The sequence below is a fragment of the Bombina bombina genome, chromosome 2 (genome assembly GCF_027579735.1).
Source record: "Bombina bombina isolate aBomBom1 chromosome 2, aBomBom1.pri, whole genome shotgun sequence".
NCBI lineage: Eukaryota > Metazoa > Chordata > Amphibia > Anura > Bombinatoridae > Bombina > Bombina bombina.
In genome coordinates, this window is record NC_069500.1 from 1,183,666,351 (window position 1) to 1,183,692,221 (window position 25,871).

Sequence of the window (25,871 nt, forward strand, 5' to 3'; positions counted from 1 at the left end):
CGCTTGATTTTATCAAAGCGTGGGTTTTCAGATTCTGTAATAGATACTCTGATTCAGGCTAGAAAGCCTGTAACTAGAAAAATTTACCATAAAATATGGAAAAAATATATCTGTTGGTGTGAATCCAAAGGATTGCCATGGAACAAGATAAAGATTCCTAAGATTCTATCCTTTCTACAAGAAGGTTTGGAGAAAGGATTATCTGCAAGTTCTCTAAAGGGACAGATTTCTGCTTTATCTGTCTTACTACACAAACGACTGGCAGCTATGCCAGATGTTCAAGCATTTGTTCAGGCTCTGGTTAGGATCAAGCCTGTTTACAGACCTTTGACTCCTCCCTGGAGTTTAAATCTAGTTCTTTCAGTTCTTCAAGGGGTTCCGTTTGAACCCTTACATTCCGTAGATATTAAGTTACTATCTTGGAAAGTTTTGTTTTTGGTTGCAATCTCTTCTGCCAGAAGAGTTTCAGAGTTATCTGCTCTGCAGTGTTCTCCTCCTTATCTGGTGTTCCATGCAGATAAGGTGGTTTTGCGTACTAAGCCTGGTTTTCTTTCTAAAGTTGTTTCTAACAAAAATATTAACCAGGAGATAGTTGTACCTTCGTTGTGTCCGAATCCAGTTTCAAAGAAGGAACGTTTGTTACACAATTTGGATGTAGTCCGTGCTCTAAAATTCTATTTAGAGGCTACTAAAGATTTCAGACAAACATCTTCCTTGTTTGTTGTTTATTCTGGTAAAAGGAGAGGTCAAAAAGCGACTTCTACCTCTCTTTCCTTTTGGCTTAAAAGCATTATCCGATTGGCTTATGAGACTGCCGGACGGCAGCCTCCTGAAAGAATCACAGCTCACTCCACTAGGGCTGTGGCTTCCACATGGGCATTCAAGAACGAGGCTTCTGTTGTCCAGATATGTAAGGCAGTCGTCACTGCACACTTTTGCCAAATTTTACAAATTTGATACTTTTGCTTCTTCGGAGGCTATTTTTGGGAGAAAGGTTTTGCAAGCCGTGGTGCCTTCCATTTAGGTGACCTGATTTGCTCCCTCCCTTCATCCGTGTCCTAAAGCTTTGGTATTGGTTCCCACAAGTAAGGATGACGCCGTGGACCGGACACACCAATGTTGGAGAAAACAGAATTTATGCTTACCTGATAAATTACTTTCTCCAACGGTGTGTCCGGTCCACGGCCCGCCCTGGTTTTTTAATCAGGTCTGATGAATTATTTTCTCTAACTACAGTCACCACGGTATCATATGGTTTCTCCTATATATATTTCCTCCTGTCCGTCGGTCGAATGACTGGTGTGGGCGGAGCCTAGGAGGGATCATGTGACCAGCTTTGCTGGGACTCTTTGCCATTTCCTGTTGGGGAAGAGAATATCCCACAAGTAAGGATGACGCCGTGGACCGGACACACCGTTGGAGAAAGTAATTTATCAGGTAAGCATAAATTCTGTTTTTACAAACTTTGCCTCCTGTGGAGGTGGTGAAGTAAGTTTGTGCTAGATTCTACGTTGATATGCGCTCTGCAACAGGTTGGAGCCCGGTTTTCCTCTCAGCGTGCAGTGAATGTCAGAGGGATGTGAAGAGAGTATTGCCTATTTGAATTCAATGATCTCCTTCTACGGGGTCTATTTCATAGGTTCTCTGTTATCGGTCGTAGAGATTCATCTCTTACCTCCCTTTTCAGATCGACGATATACTCTTATATATACCATTACCTCTACTGATTCTCGTTTCAGTACTGGTTTGGCTTTCTACTATATGTAGATGAGTGTCCTGGGGTAAGTAAGTCTTATTTTCTGTGACACTCTAAGCTATGGTTGGGCACTTTTTTATAAAGTTCTAAATATATGTGTTTAAACATTTATTTGCCTTGATTCAGGATGTTCAACGTTCCTTATTTCAGACAGTCAGTTTTCATATTTGGGATAAAGCATATGAATAAATCATTTTTTCTTACCTTAAAAATTTGACTTTTTTCCTGTGGGCTGCTTCATTTTATTGCGTCATTTTTGGCGCGGACTTTCTTGGCGCAAAAATTTTCTTGTCATTTCCGGCGTCATACGTGTCGCCGGAAGTTGCATCATTTTTTTGACGTTTTTTGCGCCAAAAAATGTCGGCGTTACCGGATGTGGCGCCATTCGAGCGTCATTGTTGTTTCCACAATATTTAAGTCTCATTATTTATTGCTTCTGGTTGCTAGAAGCTTGTTCATTGGCATTTTTTTCCCATTCCTGAAACTGTTATTTAAGGAATTTGATCTTTTTTGCTTTATATGTTGTTTTTTCTATTACATATTGCAAGATGTCTCAGATTGTCCCTGAATCAGAAGCCACTTCTGGAAAAACGCTTAACTGAGTTTCAGTTCTACCAAAGCTAAGTTCATTTATTTTAAATGTTATAAATGTTTATCTTTAGCTATGGTTTGTAATAAGTTATTATGATATACTTTTACATGCAGAATCCATTAGTGTTTATGCTTTATATATTTCCATTCTTACATCTTATGTACAAGAAATATTTAGAAGATTTATAAGAAATATTTTTCTGATTCTATTTTTAAGGCTTTGTCTGACTTTGTGCCTTCTAATAAAATCTTTGGGTCTTTTTCACTTCTTTTTTAATTATTGAAGTTTCAAATGACCAACAACATACTGATTTATCCTTCTCTGATGATGTTTTTTCTCTTTCAGAAATTTTCTTCATCAGATATTGACACTAACAAATCTACTTTTTTATTATTTTTCTATTATTAAAGTACATTTGTTCTTTGTTGAAAAGGTGTTGATTATTTTGGATATTAAGGTAACTAGTTCTTTAAGACTAGCTGACACTATTTCTGCCTATTTATTTCTTCTGTGTTTTCAGAGGTTTTTCTTTCCAATTCCCCATTCTAGGGAATGGAATAGGCTGAGAATTTTCTTTTATTCCTTCTTCAAAGGTTTTAAACTATATTCTTTGCCAGCAGTTAAATTCAATTTGGAGGGTTCTCCAATTTATTGGGGCTATCTCTACTTCTACTAATTATGCTATTGTTTCTATAGCAAAATAGTATTTATTTTCCTTTAGATAGTTGTATCTTATTTATGGAAAATTATTTAGTTTCAGGTACTTTTCTTGGTCCTGTAATTTATTTGGATATTGCAATTGCTTATTTTTTTCTGTTTACTTTAAGATCAAGTATCAGATTATGATTTATTTTAGCATTGTTAAGGGACAACATTTACTAGACTAGGTGCTGTTGCATTTGTCTTGTTGTTTTGCATTTATTGATTATGCAAGTCCACTGTATTGACTGGTCCTTTAAACTGGACTATCATGCTAATAATCTCATTTGTGTCTTCATTTTATTGAATATTTTCGCAAATGAGGGTTAATCTATGTTTTTAGCTATTTTAGCTAGAAGAATTTTGTGATTTTTTTAAAAAAAATACATATTTCTTTTGTTCTAAGATAATCAATTATTTGTTTTATAATTGGATTCAATTCTTAACTGTTACTCTGGGCTTCAAGATTGAGTTCTAATTAAGGAACGAATTCCTGAGTTCTTTCCCAAGTAACATGTTTTTAATTGGGGTTCGAAATCAGCTCCCTAATATTGCAATGTACATGCCGTATTCAAGCTTGGCTGGTAAGGGGCAGGTTAAGACTTCTTTGAAATTTATTTGGTTCTATTTTGTCCAAATTTCTTTGATTTTATTCCAGTAAGGCTAACACTTTCTTTAAGTGTGTTTCTGTCCAATATATTTTGGATACTGTTGAAGCATGACTAGGCACCCATGGGGTTCAAGCGCTGCTCAGACCTGGAATCTTCTGGGGTATTTCTTCCAGTTCCTTTTTTAGGAACCGGGTTTGGAGTTTTATTCAAACTATTTTGCCTTTTTATGGTCATTGATAGCATTATTTGTTTTCCTTAGATACAATAAATGCATATTTTCATTTTTCTGTTTTCATTCAGATTATTTTCTGAGGATGCGGAATCTCATATGATTCACTTGCTCTTCAGGACATAGTTAGAGGATCTTTTTTTTCGAAAGCTCTTGATTCCTCAAACAAGGGTCACCTTTTTTAGGTTTCCAGATAGTTTGTGTCACTGTCTTTGTCTCTATCAGACAAAGGGATAATTCTATTGGGTTCCGTCTGTCAGTACCTTTAGTCTCTATTATTTCCTTCAGTTGCTATATATGCACAGAAGTTTTAGGTCTTATGGTCTCAGCATTGGATTCAATTCCCTTTGCTCATTTTCACTAGAAAGAACCTTTCCAGTCTTTTATGAGTGTTGTTTCTTCTAGAACATGGTTGGAGGATCAATTTACCAAAAAGTTTGTTGATTCCTCAGACAAGGGTAACCTTTTTAGGTTTCCTGATAGATTCAGTGTCCTTGACTCTGTCTCTGACAGACAAGAGACGTCTGAAATTGGTTTCAGCTTGTCGAAACCTTCAGTCTCAATTTTTCCCTTCAGTAGCCTTATGCATGGAAATTATAGGTCTTATGACTGCTGCATTGGACGCGGTCCCCTTTGCTCGTTTTCACATGCGACTTCTTCAGCTCTGTATGCTGAACCAGTGGTGCAGGGATTATACAAAGATATCTCAATTAATATCTTTGAAACCGATTGTACGACACTCTCTGACGTGGTGGACAGACCACCATCGTTTAGTTCAGGGGGCTTCTTTTTGTTCTTCCAACCTGGACTGTGATTTCAACAGATGCAAGTCTGACAGGTTGGGGAGCTGTTTGGGGGTCTCTGACAGCACAAGGGGTTTGGGAATCTCAGGAGGTGAGATTACCAATCAATATTTTGGAACTCCGTGCAATTTTCAGAGCTCTTCAGTCATGGCCTCTTCTAAAGAGAGAGTCGTTCATTTGTTTTCAGACGGACAATGTCACAACTGTGGCATATGTCAATCATCAAGGAGGGACTCACAGTCCTCTGGCTATGAAAGAAGTATCTCGAATTCTGGTATGGGCAGAATCCAGCTCCTGTCTAATTTCTGCGGTTCATATCCCAGGTATAGACAATTGGGAAGCGGATTATCTCAGTCGCCAAACGTTACATCCGGGCGAATGGTCTCTTCACCCAGAGGTATTTCTTCAGATTGTTCAAATGTGGGGACTTCCAGAAATAGATCTGATGGCTTCTCATCTAAACAAGAAGCTTCCCAGGTATCTGTCCAGATCCAGGGATCCTCAGGCGGAGGCAGTGGATGCATTGTCACTTCCTTGGAAGTATCATCCTGCCTATATCTTTCCGCCTCTAGTTCTTCTTCCAAGAGTAATTTCCAAGATTCTAAAGGAGTGCTCGTTTGTTCTGCTGGTGGCTCCAGCATGGCCTCACAGGTTTTGGTATGCGGTTCTTGTCCGGATGGCCACTTGCCAACCGGGGACTCTTCCGTTAAGACCAGACCTTCTATCACAAGGTCCTTTTTTTCCATCAGGATCTCAAATCCTTAAATTTGAAGGTATGGAGATTGAACGCTTGATTCTCAGTCATAGAGGTTTCTCTGACTCTCTGATTAATACTATGTTACAGGCTCGTAAATCTGTATCTAGGAAGATATATTATCGAGTCTGGAAGATTTACATTTCTTGGTGTTTTTCTCATCATTTTTCTTGGCATTCTTTTAGAATTCTTAGAATTTTACAGTTTCTTCAGGATGGTTTGGATAAAGGTTTGTCTGCAAGTTCCTTGAAAGGACAAATCTCTGCTCTTTCTGTTCTTTTTCACGGAAAGATTGCTAGTCTTCCTGATATTCATTGTTTTGTACAAGCTTTGGTTCATATAAAACTTGTTATTAAGTCAATTTCTCCTCCTTGGAGTTTGAATTTGGTTCTGGGGGCTCCTCAAGCTCCTCCGTTTGAACCTATGCATTCGCTGGACATTAAATTACTTTCTTGGAAAGTTTTGTTTCTTTTGGCCATCTCTTCTGCTAGAAGAGTTTCTGATTTATCTGCTCTTTCTTGTGAGTCTCCTTTTCTGATTTTTCATCAGGATAAGGCGGTGTTGCGAACTTCTTTTAATTTTTACCTAAGGTTGTGAATTCTAACAACATTAGTAGAGAAATTGTGGTTCCTTCATTGTGTCCTAATCCTAAGAATTCTAAGGGAAGATTGTTGCATTCTTTGGATGTAGTTGGAGCTTTGAAATATTATGTTGAAGCTACTAAAAATTTCCGAAAGACTTCTAGTCTATTTGTTATCTTTTCCGGTTCTAGGAAAGGTCAGAAGGCCTCTGCCATTTCTTTGGCGTCTTGGTTAAAGTCTTTGATTCATCATGCTTATGTCGAGTCGGGTAAAACTCCGCCTCAAAGGATTACAGCTCATTCTACTAGGTCAGTTTCTACTTCCTGGGCGTTTAGGAATGAAGCTTCGGTTGATCAGATTTGCAAAGCAGCAACTTGGTCTTTGCATACTTTTACTAAATTCTACCATTTTTGATGTGTTTTCTTCTTCTGAAGCAGTTTTTGGTAGAAAAGTACTTCAGGCAGCTGTTTCAGTTTGATTCTTCTGCTTATAATTTCAGGTTTTTTTTCATTATAAGATTTAAACTTTATTTTGGGTGTGGATTATTTTCAGCGGAATTGGCTGTCTTTATTTTATCCCTCCCTCTCTAGTGACTCTTGCGTGGAAGATCCACATCTTGGGTATTCATTATCCCATACGTCACTAGCTCATGGACTCTTGCTAATTACATGAAAGAAAACATAATTTATGTAAGAACTTACCTGATAAATTCATTTCTTTCATATTAGCAAGAGTCCATGAGGCCCACCCTTTTTTGTGGTGGTTATGATTTTTTTGTATAAAGCACAATTGTTCCAATTCCTTATTTTTTATGCTTTCGCACTTTTGTCTTATCACCCCACTTCTTGGCTATGCGTTAAACTGATTTGTGGGTGTGGTGAGGGGTGTATTTATAGGCATTTTGAGGTTTGGGAAACTTTGCCCCTCCTGGTAGGAATGTATATCCCATACGTCACTAGCTCATGGACTCTTGCTAATATGAAAGAAATGAATTTATCAGGTAAGTTCTTACATAAATTATGTTATTGTGTATCTATAAGTCTGATTGAGCGTACTGCTTCTTTAGTTAGAATATGATTTAGCTCTTCATTTTTAGTTTTCAGTTTCGTTAGTATAGTGCGGCGTGGGTTAATAGTGATTGTGCCCTTAATTGATTTATTTCTATCTTTAGTTGCTCAATTTTAGTTTTATTTAATTTGTTTAATTTGCTAGATTCTGCAATTAGGATACCTCTTATAAAGGCTCTCAGGGCGCCCCAGATACTTATAGAATTTGAGGTGCTGCCCTCATTTGTTGAAAAAAATCAGTAATCTGAGTTTGCATTTTCTGTAAAAAGATATAATTTTGAAGTAATCCTGGATTAATAATCCATGATCTGATTCTATGTGGATTAACAATTCCTGATAATGTTACTTCTACAATAGAATGGTCAGACCATGCACAACTAATTATTTTAGCATTGATTATAAGAGGTGTGAAAAGTTGGCTAGCAAAAATGTAATCAATTCTAGAGTGAGAACCATGCTTTGGAGAAAAATATGTATAGTCTCGCATTCCTTTGTTGATTGTCCTCCAGCAGTCTATCAAATTATGATCGTCAGCAAAGTGTCTAAGTAGTCTATTTGTCTTTATAGGGGTATGGCCTGGATGTGATTTATTTACTTTTGCATGTAATGTCATATTGAAATCCCCCCAATAATAGTTTTATATCTTTTCCATAAGGTCAGTTGTTTGGTTAATTTGGTGATAAATGGAACTTGTTGTTCATTGGGGGCATAAACATTAACCAATAATACTGGGGTATTTTGTATTAGTCCTCTAACTATAATGAATCTCCCTTATCCATCTCTAACTACGTCCTCTTCTTTAAAATTAAGGGCAGAATGTAAAAGAATTGTAACTCCTCATTTTTTCTTATTGTCAATGGCATGATATTGATTAGGGGAAAAAAGTTTATCCCAGTATTTGGATGTATAAGTTTTAGTAAAATGTGTTTCTTGAATCATGACTATATGTGCTCCCAAAGCTTTGTATTCAGATATGGCTTTGTTTGCGTTTAACGTCAGAGTTAAGTCTGACATTATGCGATATTATCTTGATGGACATATTGTGAAATATATACTCTTGCTAAAGTTATGTACAATAAGAAATTCCCCCCCACAATGCTCCCCTTTCGAGAAACGTGTTGGGCAGCCGAGACCAAAAACCCATGTAGTGCACATACCTTTTGCGTGTTGTCAACTTACACCATAGCCAGTTTACAGATAATGAGCCTTCTATAATAGAAGATACACAGAACCTGTTAGTAAACACAAGAACAGAATGACAAGATCGATACCAAACTGTACCAGATACTAATATCTGAGTTGCATAGATACTATTGAAATACAACAAATTCACCAATGTTAGAAAAATTATGAACATAAACTATGTAAAGAACGAAAAGGAGGGGAGGGAACCCGGCAGGCTGGGTCTTGACCTATTTTGGCAATATTAACCTATTATTAGCAGGTAAAAATGAGAGAGAAAGAAAAAAAAGGGGGGGAGTAATGACTCTTAATTCAGGAGAGAATAGTTGACTCTTATGAAATGTACAACCTTTTCTTTTGAAGCATTATAAACATTATACAGAACAAAGAAACTAACATGAACAGAACTTTTATACTATCATTTATATTGAGTGAAGCAATTTCCACTAGATACCAGTAATGAGAGCCTCTTTATCTAGGAAGCCTATTGCTTAGATTCCGAGTTTGGCGTTAGCCTTAAAAAGCAGCGTTGAGAGGTCCCAACGCTGCTTTTTAACGCCCGCTGGTATTACGAGTCTGGCAAGTACAGGTGTACCGCTCACTTTTATTCCGTGACTCGAGGCTACCGCAAATCCCCTTACGTCAATTGCGTATCCTATCTTTTTAATGGGATTTGCCTAACGCTGGTATTACGAATCTTGGAAGAAGTGAGCGGTAGACCCTCTCCTGTCAAGACTCCTACCGCCGTAACATAAAGCTCTTGACTAAAGTGCTACAAAGTACACTAACACCCATAAACTACCTATTAAACCCCTAAACCGAGGCCCCCCCACATCGCAAACACTATAATAAAATTTTTTAACCCCTCATCTGCTGACCGGACATCGCCGCCACCTACATTATACCTATGAACCCCTAATCTGCTGCCCCTAACATCGCCGACACCTACATTATATTGATTAACCCCTAATCTGCCGCCCCAACGTCGCCACAACCTACCTACAATTATTAACCCCTAATCTGCCGACCGGACAGCGCCGCCACTTTAATAAATGTATTAACCCCTAAACCGCCGCACTCCCGCCTCACAAACACTAGTTACATTTTATTAACCCCTAATCTGCCTGCCCTAACATCGCCGACACCTACTTACATTTATTAACCCCTAATCTGCCACCCCCAACATCGCCGCTACTATAGTAAAGGTATTAACCCCTAAACCTAAGTCTAACCCTAACCCCCCCTAACTTAAATATAATTTAAATGAAACTAAATAAATTTAACAAAATTAAATAAATTATTCCTATTTCAAACTAAATACTTACCAATAAAATAAACCAATAGTTACATTGTAGCTAGCTTAGCATTTATATTTATTTCACAGGCAACTTTGTATTTATTTTAACTAGGTACAATAGTTATTAAATAGGTATTAACTATTTAATAACTACATAGCTAAAAAGGTACAAAATTACCTGTAAAATAAATCCTAACCTAAGTTACAATTACACCTAACACTACACTATCATTAAACTAATTACCTAAACTACCTACAATTAAATACAATTAAATTCAATAAACTAAATTACGAGAAAAAAAAAACACTAAATTACAGGAAAAAATTTTTTACAAGAAATTTAAACTAATTATACCTAATCTAAGCTCCCTAATAAAATAAAAAAGCCCCCAAAATAATAAAATGCCCTACCCTATACTAAATTACAAATAGCCCTTAAAAGGGCCTTTTGCGGGGCATTGCCCCAAAGTAATCAGCTCTTTTACCTGTAAAAAAAAATACAATACCCGCCCCAACATTGCAACCCACCACCCACACACCCCTACTCTAAAACCCACCCAATCCCCCCATAAAAAAAGCTAACACTACCCCATTGAATATCACCTTACCGGGAGACGTCTTCACCCAGCCGGGCCGAAGTCATCCAAGAAGTTGGGCACAAGTGGTCCTCCATCCGGCAAAAGTCTTCATCCGATCGGGGCAGAAGAGGTCCTCCATCCGGCAAAAGTCTTCATCCAAGCGGCATCTTCTATCTTCATCCTTCCGGCGCGGAGCGGCTCCATCTTGAAGACATCCAGCTCGGAGCATCCTTCCTGGCCAACGGACTAACGACGAATGAAGGTTCCTTTAAATGACGTCATCCAAGATGGCGTCCCTTGAATTCCGATTGGCTGATAGGATTCTATCAGCCAATCGGAATTAAGGTAGGAAAAATGCATCAGCCAATCGGATTGAGCTCGCATTCTATTGGCTGTAGTAGCAGTTTATACCCCTTTTAATATGACTGAGGGTTTTTGCAAGGCTATTAAAGTTAAAGTCTCAGATTCCCTCTTTTTCTCTTTGTGTATTAATGTACAGGGTGTTTGATACTTATTTTTTCAGCATGTTGCACTATGTGCCTCTCAGCAATCGCCTTTTTCCCCCAAGCTGTGTTCGTGATGCCTGAGGATCCTAGAGGCCTCCGCAAACAGGAAACTCCTCAAGCAATGCTGGATTGTGTTGGTGATCACCGGTGTGGAGCCCCAACCCTCCGGTAATCGCTGATGGTTATAAGGCCTCGCTCCTGTATTATTGTCAGTGACAATGACGGCTTCCCTTTTCGTTTGACCACCGGAACGGATCCCCGACCCTCTGGCGGTCGCGATCGGAGCTGAATTCTCACCTCAATCCGGAATCCGATCATTGCGATTTATGTGTTAACAGCTGCCAGAACGGAGTTCCGACCCTACAGCAACCGCAAAGGTTCTTAGACCTCAATCTCTTAGTCTCTCCCAAAATGTCTGGAGTCTGTGTCTTTAGTGTTTCAAATCGAGCCCCTAGCAGTAGGCTTCTATAGATAGGGATTTGAGAGCTAGATATAGATCTTTTGTTAAGGTAGATCTCAATTTTAAGCAGATTTTTGACAGAGCTCCAGCAAGACTCGTCTTGTCTCAATGGCTGCTGTCTCCGCCCCCCGTAGGTACAAGTTTTACATTTGAAAGTTAAGATTTTTCATTAAAAGACTGATTTATTTCCTATGGCATGGAGAGTCCACAACGTCATTCTAATTAATAGTGGGATTTTCAACTCCTGGCCAGCAGGAGGAGGCAAAGAGCACCCCAGCAAAGCTGTTAAGTGTAACTTCCCTTACCCATAATCCCCAGTCATTCTCTTTGCCTCTGTCAATGGAGGATGTGCGAAGATGGTGTTTGAAGATATTTAATCCTTTTATGGGTACTTTTCCCTGCAAGGAAGGATTGAGGTCTAGCTGTGTCCACGTCAATCTCTGTAGTAAGAGTACTGGTGGCTTTTAGCAGTTAGAAGGTCGCAAGGTGGTCTTTGCTTTACTTCTAACACTTTTGCTACCCCTTTACGGAAAGTCAGGGTTGGTTACTCTTTTCTTTCTTTTACTACAGGTCCCTGATAGGGAGTGGAGTACCAGTCACACCTTAGTAACTGTCATCTGCTCTGCAGCTGAATCCACAGGTAAGTGCCCTTTGCCTTCTAGGTGCTGAAGGACAGCACTTTTAAAGGTTAACCTTCAAGTGGATCCATTTTGGGACATAATTATCCTTATTTGGTTAAGGGTACATTTTATGGGCAGCTTTATTGGCACGCTATGTGTTAAAAAAAATTCATACTTTGATTTTTAATTGCACTCAGTGTGAGACTTAAGGGGTTAATGAAGAGTTCACTTGGCTGAAGGGATTCAAAGGGATTTACTTTTCCCCTTATTTGTATAGCTGGGCTATGACAGAGTAAGTTAAGGCCTTTTTAATTTTATTTTCTTTCTGCAGCCGTTTGTTAGCGCACGCTTTTAATGTGGCGCAGTTTAATTTTTCTAGTCGCTCACATGACCTCCGCACTTCCGGTATTTCGGAGCAGAGCTTAGTGAGTATCTCAGTGTCTGCTTTGCGGCTGGTTCTCTTTGATCGGATTGTCTGCTAAGGAGGAGAAGAACTTTACAGAAGTCTTGCTTCCTCTTACTAGTGGGATATCTATCCGGTCATGGTAGGAGCCTCAGGCAGTCTGAGGTTACTTCTTAGGGTGATGTTTTTTTTCTTTTGTGCCCAATATATTTTTTATGTTTTAATTGCTCTCCTTCCACGAGTCATTGCTCGTATTAAACAGGAGAGAGCATTGGTAATTCTCATAGCTCCTGCATGGCCTCGCAGGATCTGGTTCGCGGATTTGGTAAGGATATCATCTCTTCCTCCTTGGAAATTACCTCTGAGGAAGGAACTTCTGATTCAGGGTCCATTCCTCCATCCAAACCTGGATTCTCTGAAGCTGACTGCTTGGAGATTGAACGCCTAGTTCTATCTAAACGTGGGTTTTCTGAAGCGGTCATTGATTCTATGCTTCAGGCTCGCAAACTTGTTACTCGCAAGATTTACCCTAAGGTATGGCGTAAATATCTGTATTGGTGCAAATCTGAGGGTTTCTCCTGATGCCGGGTGAGGAATAACTGTATTTTATCTTTTCTTCAGGATGGCCTGGAGAAAGGTTTGTCAGTCAGTAGGTGAAGGGTCAGATTTCTGCACTGTCTATTCTTTTGCACAAATGTCTGGCCGATTAGCCAGATGTTCAAGCTTTTGTTCAGGCCCTGGTCAGAATCAGGCCTGTGTTTAACCCTGTTACTTCTCCTTGGAGCCTTAATCTTGTTCTTAAAGTTTTGCAACAGGCTTCGTTTGAGCCGATGCATGCTGTTGATATAAAACTGGTATCTTGGAAGGTTTTGTTTCTTCTTGCTATTTCTTCTGCTTGCAGAGTTTCTGAGCTTTCGGCTCTGCAGTGTGATTATTTTTCATGCAGATAAGGCGGTCCTTCATACTAAATTGGGTTTTCTCCCTAAGGTAGTGTCAGATCGAAACATTAATCAGGAAATTGTTATTCCTTCTTTTTGTCCTAATCCTTCTTAGGAACATCTTTTGCATAACTTGGATGTTGTGCGTGCTCTAAAATTTTACCTACAAGCTACTAAAGATTTTCAACAATCTTCTGCCCTGTTTGTGGTTTTCTCTGGGAAGTGTAAGTGTCAGAAGGTCACTTCTACTACCCTTTCCCTCTGGTTAAGAAGTATGATTCGTTTTGCTTATGAGACAGCTGTACAGCATCCTCCTGAGAGAATTACGGCTCATTCCACTAGGACTGTCTCCTCATCTTGGGCTTTCAAAAATGAAGCTTCAGTGGAACAGATTTGCAAGGCGGCAACATGGTCCTCTTTGCATATTTTTTCAAAATTCTACAAATTTGATACTTTTGCCTCGGCTGAGGCCTCTTTTCGGAGAAAGGTTCTTCAAGAGGTGGTGCCTTCTGTTTAGGTCCTCCTGCCTTTTTCTCCCTCCCTTTTCATTCCGTGTCCTCCCTCCATTTTCATTCCGTGTCCTCTGCGTAGGAAAGTAAACAAAATTTATGCTTACCTGATAAATTTATTTATTTCCGGGCATGGAGAGTCCACGACCCCGCCCTCTTTTTAAATTATAATTCGGCAGTTTTTTTGAGTAAACCTCAGGCATCTCTATACCCTTGTGTTTCTTCTTTTTCCATTTTCCTTCAACTGAATGACTGGAGATTATGGGTAAGGGAAGTTAAACTTAACAGATTTACTGGAGTGCTCTGGCCTGGAGTTAAATATCCCACTAGTAATTGGAATGATGTTGTGGACTCTCCATGCCTGGAAAGAAAGAAATTTATCAGGTAAGCATAAATTTTGTTTTCTTTCAGATGAAGGCACGAGTCCACAAGCCTTGATGTGTGGGATTGAATTCCCGCCACTAGGAGGAGGCAAAGAACCCCAAACAACAACAGCTTTTAGTCCCTTCCACCACTGTACTACTCAGTTTTGTTCTTTGTCTCCCAGGAGTGAAGGTTAAGCTTAGATGTGTTCCAGTTTCTATGTTGAGTTACCCCTCTTGATTGCTGATTCAGGGGTATTGGATTACTTTTATTGGCACTGTAATTCCCTATGGGATTTCAGCCATAACCCCCCTAGATGTCACTGTGACCTGTCCGTTAACCTCCTTCTTTGGGGTCATCAATACTCTCCTATATATTTTGCTGTTAACTTCACAACACTGGATGGGCTCTCTACTGCATTCAGCTATTCTTTGTGCTGGTAAGATCAGTGGAGTGAGTGTTTTTTCAGGTAGGAGCACTGCACACACAGTGCCCACAGGCTATTATAATATACATGTTCATGTATTGCATAACTAGGAAACAGATTACATCACACAGACACTGCAGTCTACAGAGGGTTAAGGAGATTTCAAAGCTTTGCTGGTCATTAAGGAGTTAATATAATGTTGCAGTTGACACTGTATGATGGCTTATGTCTACCAGTTGACTTTTGTCTAATGATGGCAAGGTATTTGCTGATGATCAATCACTTTTTTTTCTTTTGTTTGGTTTATGAGATTATGATTTCTCCTTTTTTACACTTGCTAAGTGTTGTTTTACTACTCCTATAGGGAATAGTTCTTCTCTTAAAGATCTTATGATCTCTATTTTCATGTTCTCCTAAGATACATTTTTTGTTTTGTTGTTGCAGACTTGTTATTTCTCTTATCCTGTCATCCTGTTATTGGGCTGTCAATTATAGCAAGAGCTATACCCTTGTGATGTTACTGCTTCTCTGATCTTTTAGTAGATCAATTCTAGTGCACAATAGAATTGAGGTATGTGTTCCTTCATTTCCTTTGTTTTCCAAGTCTTCTATCCTTCCCCATGATATGATTGTAGTATTTACTGTATGTATCATGAAGTTTCCTTGTTCCCCAGTTCACATTTTGGTTTCTGGGAGTTTCCATATAGTCTGTTTTAATGAGTCTGTCTCTATCTTTTTTGCATATTTCAGGTCTCAAAAGGCATATACTGAAGTGTATTCTCAATATAGGTTCCAAAGAGCTCATCTAAGGTTGTTGTTTATTTGGGAGTCTTTATAGACTCAGTTCCATGCACTTGTACCCATCAGTCTCTTTGACTGCAACTTCAGTAAGCATGCTCTCTTCTTTAGCTTACTACTATCCATCATTAGCAAATATATGGAAGTGGTGGGCCTAATGGTGGTGCATTTGGATGCAATTCTGTGTGCTCATTGTCACTTACAACCTATTCTACTATCTATCTATGCTACGTCCATGGATGAGGAATTATCTAAAATTAGAACAGATTGTTCTCTATCCCTCAGAGTAATCTCGATTCTGGTGGCTAGACAATCAGTCATTAACCCTTGGATTTTTCAATTTTTTGTCTTTATGGGCTATAGTGACTGCAGATGCCAGTTTTCTGGGATGGGGCGCCGTCTGGAGAGATTTTTCAAGCTCTTCTGTGGTGACCAAAAATTAATAATATATTTTGGGTTTTTTTGTCAGACTTGTCTCAAATGTCCAGTTCTCTTTCTTGTCTCTTTTCACCTTGCCCAGACCTATTATGTATAAGTCCTCCATTTCTCCAACATAGGTGTGTCCGGTCCACGGCGTCATCCTTACTTGTGGGATATTCTCTTCCCCAACAGGAAATGGCAAAGAGCCCAGCAAAGCTGGTCACATGATCCCTCCTAGGCTCCGCCTACCCCAGTCATTCTCTTTGCCGTTGTACAGGCAACATCTCCACGGAGATGGCTTAGAGTTTTTTAGTGTTTAACTGTAGTTTTTATTATTCAATCAAGAGTTTGTTATTTTAAAATAGTGCTGGTATGTACTATTTACTCAGAAACAGAAAAGAGATGAAGATTTCTGTTTGTATGAGGAAAATGATTTTAGCAACCGTTACTAAAATCCATGGCTGTTCCACACAGGACTGTTGAGAGCAATTAACTTCAGTTGGGGGAACAGTGAGCAGTCTCTTGCTGCTTGAGGTATGACACATTCTAACAAGACGATGTAATGCTGGAAGCTGTTATTTTCCCTATGGGATCCGGTAAGCCATGTTTATTAAGATAGTAAATAAGGGCTTCACAAGGGCTTATTAAGACTGTAGACTTTTTCTGGGCTAAATCGATTCATTATTAACACATATTTAGCCTTGAGGAATCATTTAATCTGGGTATTTTGATAAGATTATATCGGCAGGCACTGTTTTAGACACCTTATTCTTTAGGGGCTTTCCCAAATCATAGGCAGAGCCTCATTTTCGCGCCGGTGTTGCGCACTTGTTTTTGAGAGGCATGACATGCAGTCGCATGTGTGAGGAGCTCTGATACTTAGAAAAGACTTTCTGAAGGCGTCATTTGGTATCGTATTCCCCTTTGGGCTTGGTTGGGTCTCAGCAAAGCAGATACCAGGGACTGTAAAGGGGTTAAAGTTAAAAACGGCTCCGGTTCCGTTATTTTAAGGGTTAAAGCTTCCAAATTTGGTGTGCAATACTTTTAAGGTTTTAAGACACTGTGGTGAAATTTTGGTGAATTTTGAACAATTCCTTCATATTTTTTCGCAATTGCAGTAATAAAGTGTGTTCAGTTTAAAATTTAAAGTGACAGTAACGGTTTTATTTTAAAACGTTTTTTGTACTTTGTTATCAAGTTTATGCCTGTTTAACATGTCTGAACTACCAGATAGACTGTGTTCTGAATGTGGGGAAGCCAGAATTCCTTCTCATTTAAATAAATGTGATTTATGTGACAATGACAATGATGCCCAAGATGATTCCTCAAGTGAGGGGAGTAAGCATGGTACTGCATCATTCCCTCCTTCGTCTACACGAGTCTTGCCCACTCAGGAGGCCCCTAGTACATCTAGCGCGCCAATACTCCTTACTATGCAACAATTAACGGCTGTAATGGATAATTCTGTCAAAAACATTTTAGCCAAAATGAACACTTATCAGCGTAAGCGCGACTGCTCTGTTTTAGATACTGAAGAGCATGACGACGCTGATAATAATGGTTCTGAAGGGCCCCTAAACCAGTCTGTTGGGGCCAGGGAGGTTTTGTCTGAGGGAGAAATTACTGATTCAGGGAACATTTCTCAACAAGCTGAACCTGATGTGATTACGTTTAAATTTAAGTTGGAACATCTCCGCATTCTGCTTAAGGAGGTATTATCCACTCTGGATGATTGTGACAAGTTGGTCATCCCAGAGAAACTATGTAAAATGGACAAGTTCCTAGAGGTCCCGGGGCTCCCAGAAGCTTTTCCTATACCCGAGCGGGTGGCGGACATTGTAAATAAAGAATGGGAAAGGCCCGGTATTCCTTTCGTCCCTCCCCCCATATTTAAAAAATTGTTTCCTATGGTCGACCCCAGAAAGGACTTATGGCAGACAGTCCCCAAGGTCGAGGGAGCGGTTTCCACCTTAAACAAACGCACCACTATACCCATAGAAGATAGTTGTGCTTTCAAAGATCCTATGGATAAAAAATTAGAAGGTTTACTTAAAAAGATGTTTGTTCAGCAGGGTTACCTTCTACAACCAATTTCATGCATTGTCCCTGTCGCTACAGCCGCGTGTTTCTGGTTCGATGAGCTGGTAAAGGCGGTCGATAGTGATTCTCCTCCTTATGAGGAGATTATGGACAGAATCAATGCTCTCAAATTGGCTAATTCTTTCACCTTAGACGCCACTTTGCAATTGGCTAGGTTAGCGGCTAAGAACTCTGGGTTTGCTATTGTGGCGCGCAGAGCGCTTTGGTTGAAATCTTGGTCAGCTGATGCGTCTTCCAAGAACAAGCTACTTAACATTCCTTTCAAGGGGAAAACGCTGTTTGGCCCTGACTTGAAAGAGATTATCTCTGATATCACTGGGGGTAAGGGCCACGCCCTTCCTCAGGATCGGCCTTTCAAGGCAAAAAATAAACCTAATTTTCGTCCCTTTCGTAGAAACGGACCAGCCCAAGGTGCTACGTCCTCTAAGCAAGAGGGTAATTCTTCTCAAGCCAAGCCAGCTTGGAGACCAATGCAAGGCTGGAACAAGGGAAAGCAGGCCAAGAAACCTGCCACTGCTACCAAGACAGCATGAAATGTTGGCCCCCGATCCGGGACCGGATCTGGTGGGGGGCAGACTCTCTCTCTTCGCTCAGGCTTGGGCAAGAGATGTTCTGGATCCTTGGGCGCTAGAAATAGTCTCCCAAGGTTATTTTCTGGAGTTCAAGGGGCTTCCCCCAAGGGGGAGGTTCCACAGGTCTCAGTTGTCTTCAGACCACATAAAAAGACAGGCATTCTTACATTGTGTAGAAGACCTGTTAAAAATGGGAGTGATTCATCCTGTTCCATTAGGAGAACAAGGGATGGGGTTCTACTCCAATCTGTTCATAGTTCCCAAAAAAGAGGGAACGTTCAGACCAATCTTAGATCTCAAGATCTTAAACAAGTTTCTCAAGGTTCCATCGTTCAAGATGGAAACCATTCGAACAATTCTTCCTTCCATCCAGGAAGGTCAATTCATGACCACGGTGGATTTAAAGGATGCGTATCTACATATTCCTATCCACAAGGAACATCATCGGTTCCTAAGGTTCGCATTCCTGGACAAGCATTACCAGTTCGTGGCGCTTCCTTTCGGATTAGCCACTGCTCCAAGGATTTTCACAAAGGTACTAGGGTCCCTTCTAGCTGTGCTAAGACCAAGGGGCATTGCCGTAGTACCTTACTTGGACGACATTCTGATTCAAGCGTCGTCCCTTCCTCAAGCAAAGGCTCACACGGACATTGTCCTGGCCTTTCTCAGATCTCACGGATGGAAAGTGAACGTGGAAAAGAGTTCTCTATCTCCGTCAACAAGGGTTCCCTTCTTGGGAACAATAATAGACTCCTTAGAAATGAGGATTTTTCTGACAGAAGCCAGAAAAACAAAGCTTCTAGACTCTTGTCGGATACTTCATTCCGTTCCTCTTCCTTCCATAGCGCAGTGCATGGAAGTGATAGGTTTGATGGTAGCGGCAATGGACATAGTTCCTTTTGCGCGCATTCATCTAAGACCATTACAACTGTGCATGCTCAGTCAGTGGAATGGGGACTATACAGACTTGTCTCCGAAGATACAAGTAAATCAGAGGACCAGAGACTCACTCCGTTGGTGGCTGTCCCTGGACAACCTGTCACAAGGGATGACCTTCCGCAGACCAGAGTGGGTCATTGTCACGACCGACGCCAGTCTGATGGGCTGGGGCGCGGTCTGGGGATCCCTGAAAGCTCAGGGTCTTTGGTCTCGGGAAGAATCTCTTCTACCGATAAATATTCTGGAACTGAGAGCGATATTCAATGCTCTCAAAGCTTGGCCTCAGCTAGCGAGGGCCAAGTTCATACGGTTTCAATCAGACAACATGACAACTGTTGCGTACATCAACCATCAGGGGGGAACAAGGAGTTCCCTAGCGATGGAAGAAGTGACCAAAATCATTCTATGGGCGGAGTCTCACTCCTGCCACCTGTCTGCTATCCACATCCCAGGAGTGGAAAATTGGGAAGCGGATTTTCTGAGTCGTCAGACATTGCATCCGGGGGAGTGGGAACTCCATCCGGAAATCTTTGCCCAAGTCACTCAACTGTGGGGCATTCCAGACATGGATCTGATGGCCTCTCGTCAGAACTTCAAAGTTCCTTGCTACGGGTCCAGATCCAGGGATCCCAAGGCGGCTCTAGTGGATGCACTAGTAGCACCTTGGACCTTCAAACTAGCTTATGTGTTCCCGCCGTTTCCTCTCATCCCCAGGCTGGTAGCCAGGATCAATCAGGAGAGGGCGTCGGTGATCTTGATAGCTCCTGCGTGGCCACGCAGGACTTGGTATGCAGATCTGGTGAATATGTCATCGGCTCCACCATGGAAGCTACCTTTGAGACGAGACCTTCTTGTTCAGGGTCCGTTCGAACATCCGAATCTGGTCTCACTCCAGCTGACTGCTTGGAGATTGAACGCTTGATCTTATCGAAGCGAGGGTTCTCAGATTCTGTTATCGATACTCTTGTTCAGGCCAGAAAGCCTGTAACTAGAAAGATTTACCACAAAATTTGGAAAAAATATATCTGTTGGTGTGAATCTAAAGGATTCCCTTGGGACAAGGTTAAAATTCCTAAGATTCTATCCTTCCTTCAAGAAGGATTGGAAAAAGGATTATCTGCAAGTTCCCTGAAGGGACAGATTTCTGCCTTGTCTGTGTTACTTCACAAAAAGCTGGCAGCTGTGCCAGATGTTCAAGCCTTTGTTCAGGCTCTGGTCAGAATCAAGCCTGTTTACAAACCTTTGACTCCTCCTTGGAGTCTCAACTTAGTTCTTTCAGTTCTTCAGGGGGTTCCGTTTGAACCCTTACATTCCGTTGATATTAAGTTATTATCTTGGAAAGTTTTGTTTTTGGTTGCAATTTCTTCTGCTCGAAGAGTTTCAGAATTATCTGCTCTGCAGTGTTCTCCTCCTTATCTGGTGTTCCATGCAGATAAGGTGGTTTTACGTACTAAACCTGGTTTTCTTCCAAAAGTTGTTTCTAACAAAAACATTAACCAGGAGATTATCGTACCTTCTCTGTGTCCGAAACCAGTTTCGAAGAAGGAACGTTTGTTGCACAATTTGAATGTTGTTCGCGCTCTAAAATTCTATTTAGAGGCTACAAAGGATTTTAGACAAACATCTTCCTTGTTTGTTGTTTATTCCGGTAAAAGGAGAGGTCAAAAAGCAACTTCTACCTCTCTCTCTTTTTGGATTAAAAGCATCATCAGATTGGCTTACGAGACTGCCGGACGGCAGCCTCCCGAAAGAATCACAGCTCATTCCACTAGGGCTGTGGCTTCCACATGGGCCTTCAAGAACGAGGCTTCTGTTGATCAGATATGTAGGGCAGCGACTTGGTCTTCACTGCACACTTTTACCAAATTTTACAAGTTTGATACTTTTGCTTCTTCTGAGGCTATTTTTGGGAGAAAGGTTTTGCAAGCCGTGGTGCCTTCCATTTAGGTGACCTGATTTGCTCCCTCCCTTCATCCGTGTCCTAAAGCTTTGGTATTGGTTCCCACAAGTAAGGATGACGCCGTGGACCGGACACACCTATGTTGGAGAAAACAGAATTTATGTTTACCTGATAAATTACTTTCTCCAACGGTGTGTCCGGTCCACGGCCCGCCCTGGTTTTTTAATCAGGTCTGATATTTTATTTTCTTTAACTACAGTCACCACGGTATCATATGGTTTCTCCTATGCAAATATTCCTCCTTAACGTCGGTCGAATGACTGGGGTAGGCGGAGCCTAGGAGGGATCATGTGACCAGCTTTGCTGGGCTCTTTGCCATTTCCTGTTGGGGAAGAGAATATCCCACAAGTAAGGATGACGCCGTGGACCGGACACACCGTTGGAGAAAGTAATTTATCAGGTAAACATAAATTCTGTTTTTATCCAGATCGCAATTTTAAGGCTTGGAGGTTAAACGCTTCATTTTGAAGCATAGCGTTTGCTCAGATGCTGTAAACGATATTCTTTTTACAGGCCTAGATGATTTTTTTTATGCAAGATATGGAAGGTATTCTTTAGGCAGTGTGCTTCAAGAGGTTTCAGTTTGCATTCCTTGATTCCTAGAATTCTTCAGTTTCTTCAAGAGTAATTAAATAAGGGTCGATCTACTAGTTCTTTGAAGGGACAAAATTGGCTGTATCAGTGCTTTTTTACAAAAGTACAGCTATACCTCTTGATGTTTAAACATTTGTTCAGGCTTTAGTGATAATTAAATATGTTGCTATGCCATTTCTGTCCTGGAAAGTTATTTTTCTTTTAGCTGTATCATCTCCTAGGATAGTTTTAGAACTATCCACTTTATGATGTAGTCTCCCACCCCCCTTTTTTTCTCATTTTCCATAAGGTAAAAGCTGTGCTTCTTACCAAATGATTTCTTTGCTAAGGTTGTTTTCTTCAAAAAATATAAATCTCCTCAACAAATACACATCAAATAACCATGAGATTATTGTTGCGTTTTTGTGTATGTCCTATTTCTTAAAATGCTACGGTGTGAGGCTTCTCTATTACTTAGATGTAAAAGGACTTTAAAGTTTTATTTTCAGGCTACTAAAGATTTCAGACAGAGCAGAAGCTTATTATACATCATTCTGGTCCTCCTAATGGTGAAAAGCTACTGCAGTGACTCTGGCTTCTTGGTTAAAACAGGTGATTCACAAAGCTTTCTTTGGTGGTGGGAAAGTCGCCAACTAAACATATCTCAACTTATTCCACTAGATCAGTTGCTACTTTATGGGTTTTCAAAGATGAAGCATCAAGGGAACAAATTTGCAAAGCTGCATTGTGGTTTTCCTTACAAGTTTTGTATTCTGCCTTTATTCATCATGATTAGGCAGGTGTAATTCCTTTTTGCCAAAGGTAGTTTCTTGTCACTATATTATTTTTTATTCCTTATGTTTGAATCCTAGCAACAAACCTACCCAAGCTTAGTGTTGTTAGATATTTGGGAGCTTCTAATAATATTTTTTTAACCCCTACTCAAAGTATCTTTAGCAAGTTATAGGGACATGAAACGCACACATTTTCTTTTGTGGTTCAGACAGAGCATACAATAAAAAAAATAAAAAAAAAATCAAATTTTATTATCTAATTTGCTTTGTTCTTGTGGTACTGTTGTTGAAGAGCATACTTAGGTAGATAGTGTGCACTTGACTTGAGCACTACAGTGACTGCTGCCATCAAATGCTCTTGCAAGTGTATAACATTTTTACAAAACCTAGATGCTCCTGAGCTTACATACCTCCTTTTAAGCAAAAGGAACCAAGAGAACAAATAGTAGAAGTAAATTGGCAACTTTTAGAATCGTATGTTCTTTCTGGATCATAAGAAAAAACCCATGTGGAAACTCATTGTTTTATAGTGTACAAGTATTAGGCATGTTTGTATATAACCTAAACAAACCAGAATAGTTAATATAATGGATATTTAGCATATGGAGCTATTTTTTTTAAAATAAACTTGTTAACTGGCCTATCATATACAGACCTATGCTTCGGTATGTGATTAAATTAACCTGCTTGCCAATTACTTCTCTAGACAGTAGACTACCAGTTTGATCCTGCAGTAAGCATTTCCTTGTTCTATTGTTATATGTAAAATGTTAAAATGAATAAAGTAGTTGCACACTATAGACAAATGGGATCATTTTAAATGTGTAACTATCTTTTTTTTTCTTCTTCTTTTAATTATAGGTTATCCTTTGCCTTCAGAAATTTGCCTTCATTTTCTTTTTAAAGAGGTTAGTAATTTTATTTCATCATTGGTTGAAACATTAAAGACTGCAATAAACAGAAGTGTATACCCTTGTAAATGTCTTATAAGCCTAACAGTCTGTAAGTTTAGTATTATATTTATTTTGTGATAGTTTGTGATGCTAGCCATCTCCCATTCACCCTTCTCATTCAATTTTCTCACTCATTCACTCTCACTTTCTCAGACACACATACACCTCTGTTCTCCCACTTCAACATTCCGTGCATATTTTTGGTAACTTGCTATATATTCCTGTCTGTTTTTGCCTTCTCTATTTTGATTGACTATAATAATAACGCGTCCGTCGTACGTTGTGCGCGCAGCCATATCTCTGCAGCGCGAGACAGCTTCAGGAAGCTCCAGCACTCAGCTGTTATGTTTCAGCCGAGAGCTAGAGCTCCTGAAGCTTCAGGCATCTACCGCATATGGAGCAGGAGCGCGATTGGTGCTCCGCCTCCATATGAGGGCCGATGCCTGATAGTTACAGACCTTGACACTGTGTTTGTCACCGTCTGTAGTGATCTTCTGCTGGTGCCAGCGGGAGGTGTGTGCGGGAGGCGGGTGGGCGGCTCATCAACATAGGGGGGAGGGAGTGGGAGGGCCCTACGCTACAGAAATTAAAGGAACAAGGAGGGATGGGGCAGTTACACTACATAAAAGGGGTTTGGGGGTGCGGGCAGGACTAAATGGTGATCGCAGGAGGGGGGGGGGGTGGTGGGACCACTACACTACAGAAAAATGTAAAAAAAGAAAAAGAAAAAGGGGGTTATAGGTACTGGCAGACAGCCGCCAGTACCTAAGATGGGACAGTGGGATGGGGACAGAAGGATGGGGAGAGGGACAGAGGGATAGGGAAGGGACAGAAGGATGGGGAGGGGGATAGGGACAGAGGGAGAGGGATGGTGGGAGAGGGATAGGGGGACAGAGAGAGAGGCAGAGGGAGAGGGACGGGGGCAGAGGGATAGGGGGAAGAGGGATAGATGGATAGGATAGGTTTATTTCTTTCATTAAACATTTATGCCCGTGTACACAGGCGTTACCACTAATATATAATAATTGTATTAAAAAACATAATTTATGCTTACCTGATAAATTTGTTTCTCTTGTGGTGTATCCAGTCCACGGGTCATCCATTACTTGTGGGATATTCTCCTTCCCAACAGGAAGTTGTAAGAGGATCACCCACAGCAGAGCTGCTATATAGCTCCTCCCCTAACTGCCATATCCAGTCATTTGACCGAAACTAGCTGAGAAAGGAGAAACCATAGGGTGCAGTGGTGACTGTAGTTTAAAATTTAGACCTGCCTTAAAAGGACAGGGCGGGCCGTGGACTGGATACACCACAAGAGAAACAAATTTATCAGGTAAGCATAAATTATGTTTTCTCTTGTTAGGTGTATCCAGTCCACGGGTCATCCATTATTTGTGGGATACCAATACCAAAGCTAAAGTACACGGATGAAGGGAGGGACAAGGCAGGTACTTAAACGGAAGGGACCACTGCCTGTAGAACCTTTCTCCCAAAAATAGCCTCCGAAGAAGCAAAAGTATCAAATTTGTAAAATTTTGAAAAGGTATGAAGCGAAGACCAAGTCAACAGAAGCCTCATTTCTCCTGTTAAGTGTGGTCAGTCCACGGGTCATCATTACTTCTGGGATATTATCTCCTCCCCTACAGGAAGTGCAAGAGGATTCACCCAGCAGAGCTGCTATATAGCTCCTCCCCTCTACGTCACCCCCAGTCATTCTCTTGCACCCAACGAATAGATAGGATGTGTGAGAGGACTGTGGTGATTTAATTAGTTTATTAACTTCAATCAAAAGTTTGTTATTTTATAATAGCACCGGAGTGTGTTATTCATTCTCTGGTAGAATTTGAAGAAGAATCTACCGGAGTTTTTTTCTATGATTTTAGCCGGAGTAGTTAAGATCATATTGCTGTTTCTCGACCATCTGAGGAGAGGTAAACTTCAGATCAGGGGACAGCGGGCAGATTAATCTGCAAAGAGGTATGTAGCAGTTTGTTATTTTCTGACATGGAATTGATGAGAAAATCCTGCCATACCGTTATAATGTTAACTCAGCCTTAAATGCAGTAGATGTAGCTAGTATCAGGCTGTCATGTATGTATATTTTACACTTCACTGAATTTATACTGTATGCATAGACTTAACCTAATTTGCAGGGACTTGCAATAGGTTTTAAATAACAATTAATTTATTGAGGTTAAACGTTTTTTTGCTGGCATGTAAAAACGTTTATTTCTCTGAGGTACTGGGTGAAAAAATGTTTTGGGCACTATTTTTTCCACTTGGCAATAGTTTTTGGTTAAATTAAAGCAGCTCACTGATCTCTCTCACTGTTATGTGTGAGGGGGAGGGACCATTTTTGGCGCTTTTACTACGCATCAAAAAACTCA

At 40.4% G+C, this 25,871-nt stretch overlaps 1 protein-coding gene across 1 annotated transcript in view; it reads left to right on the top strand.

Annotated features, from left to right (window-relative positions):
• PRIMPOL (primase and DNA directed polymerase) overlaps nucleotides 1-25,871 on the top strand; it is a 377,464-nt gene that overhangs the window by 302,386 nt on the left and 49,207 nt on the right. The window contains exon 12 of the mRNA XM_053703874.1: nucleotides 23,393-23,439. Within this exon, the coding sequence (XP_053559849.1) occupies nucleotides 23,393-23,439 (47 nt within the window). The remainder of the gene's footprint in view (nucleotides 1-23,392; nucleotides 23,440-25,871) is intronic.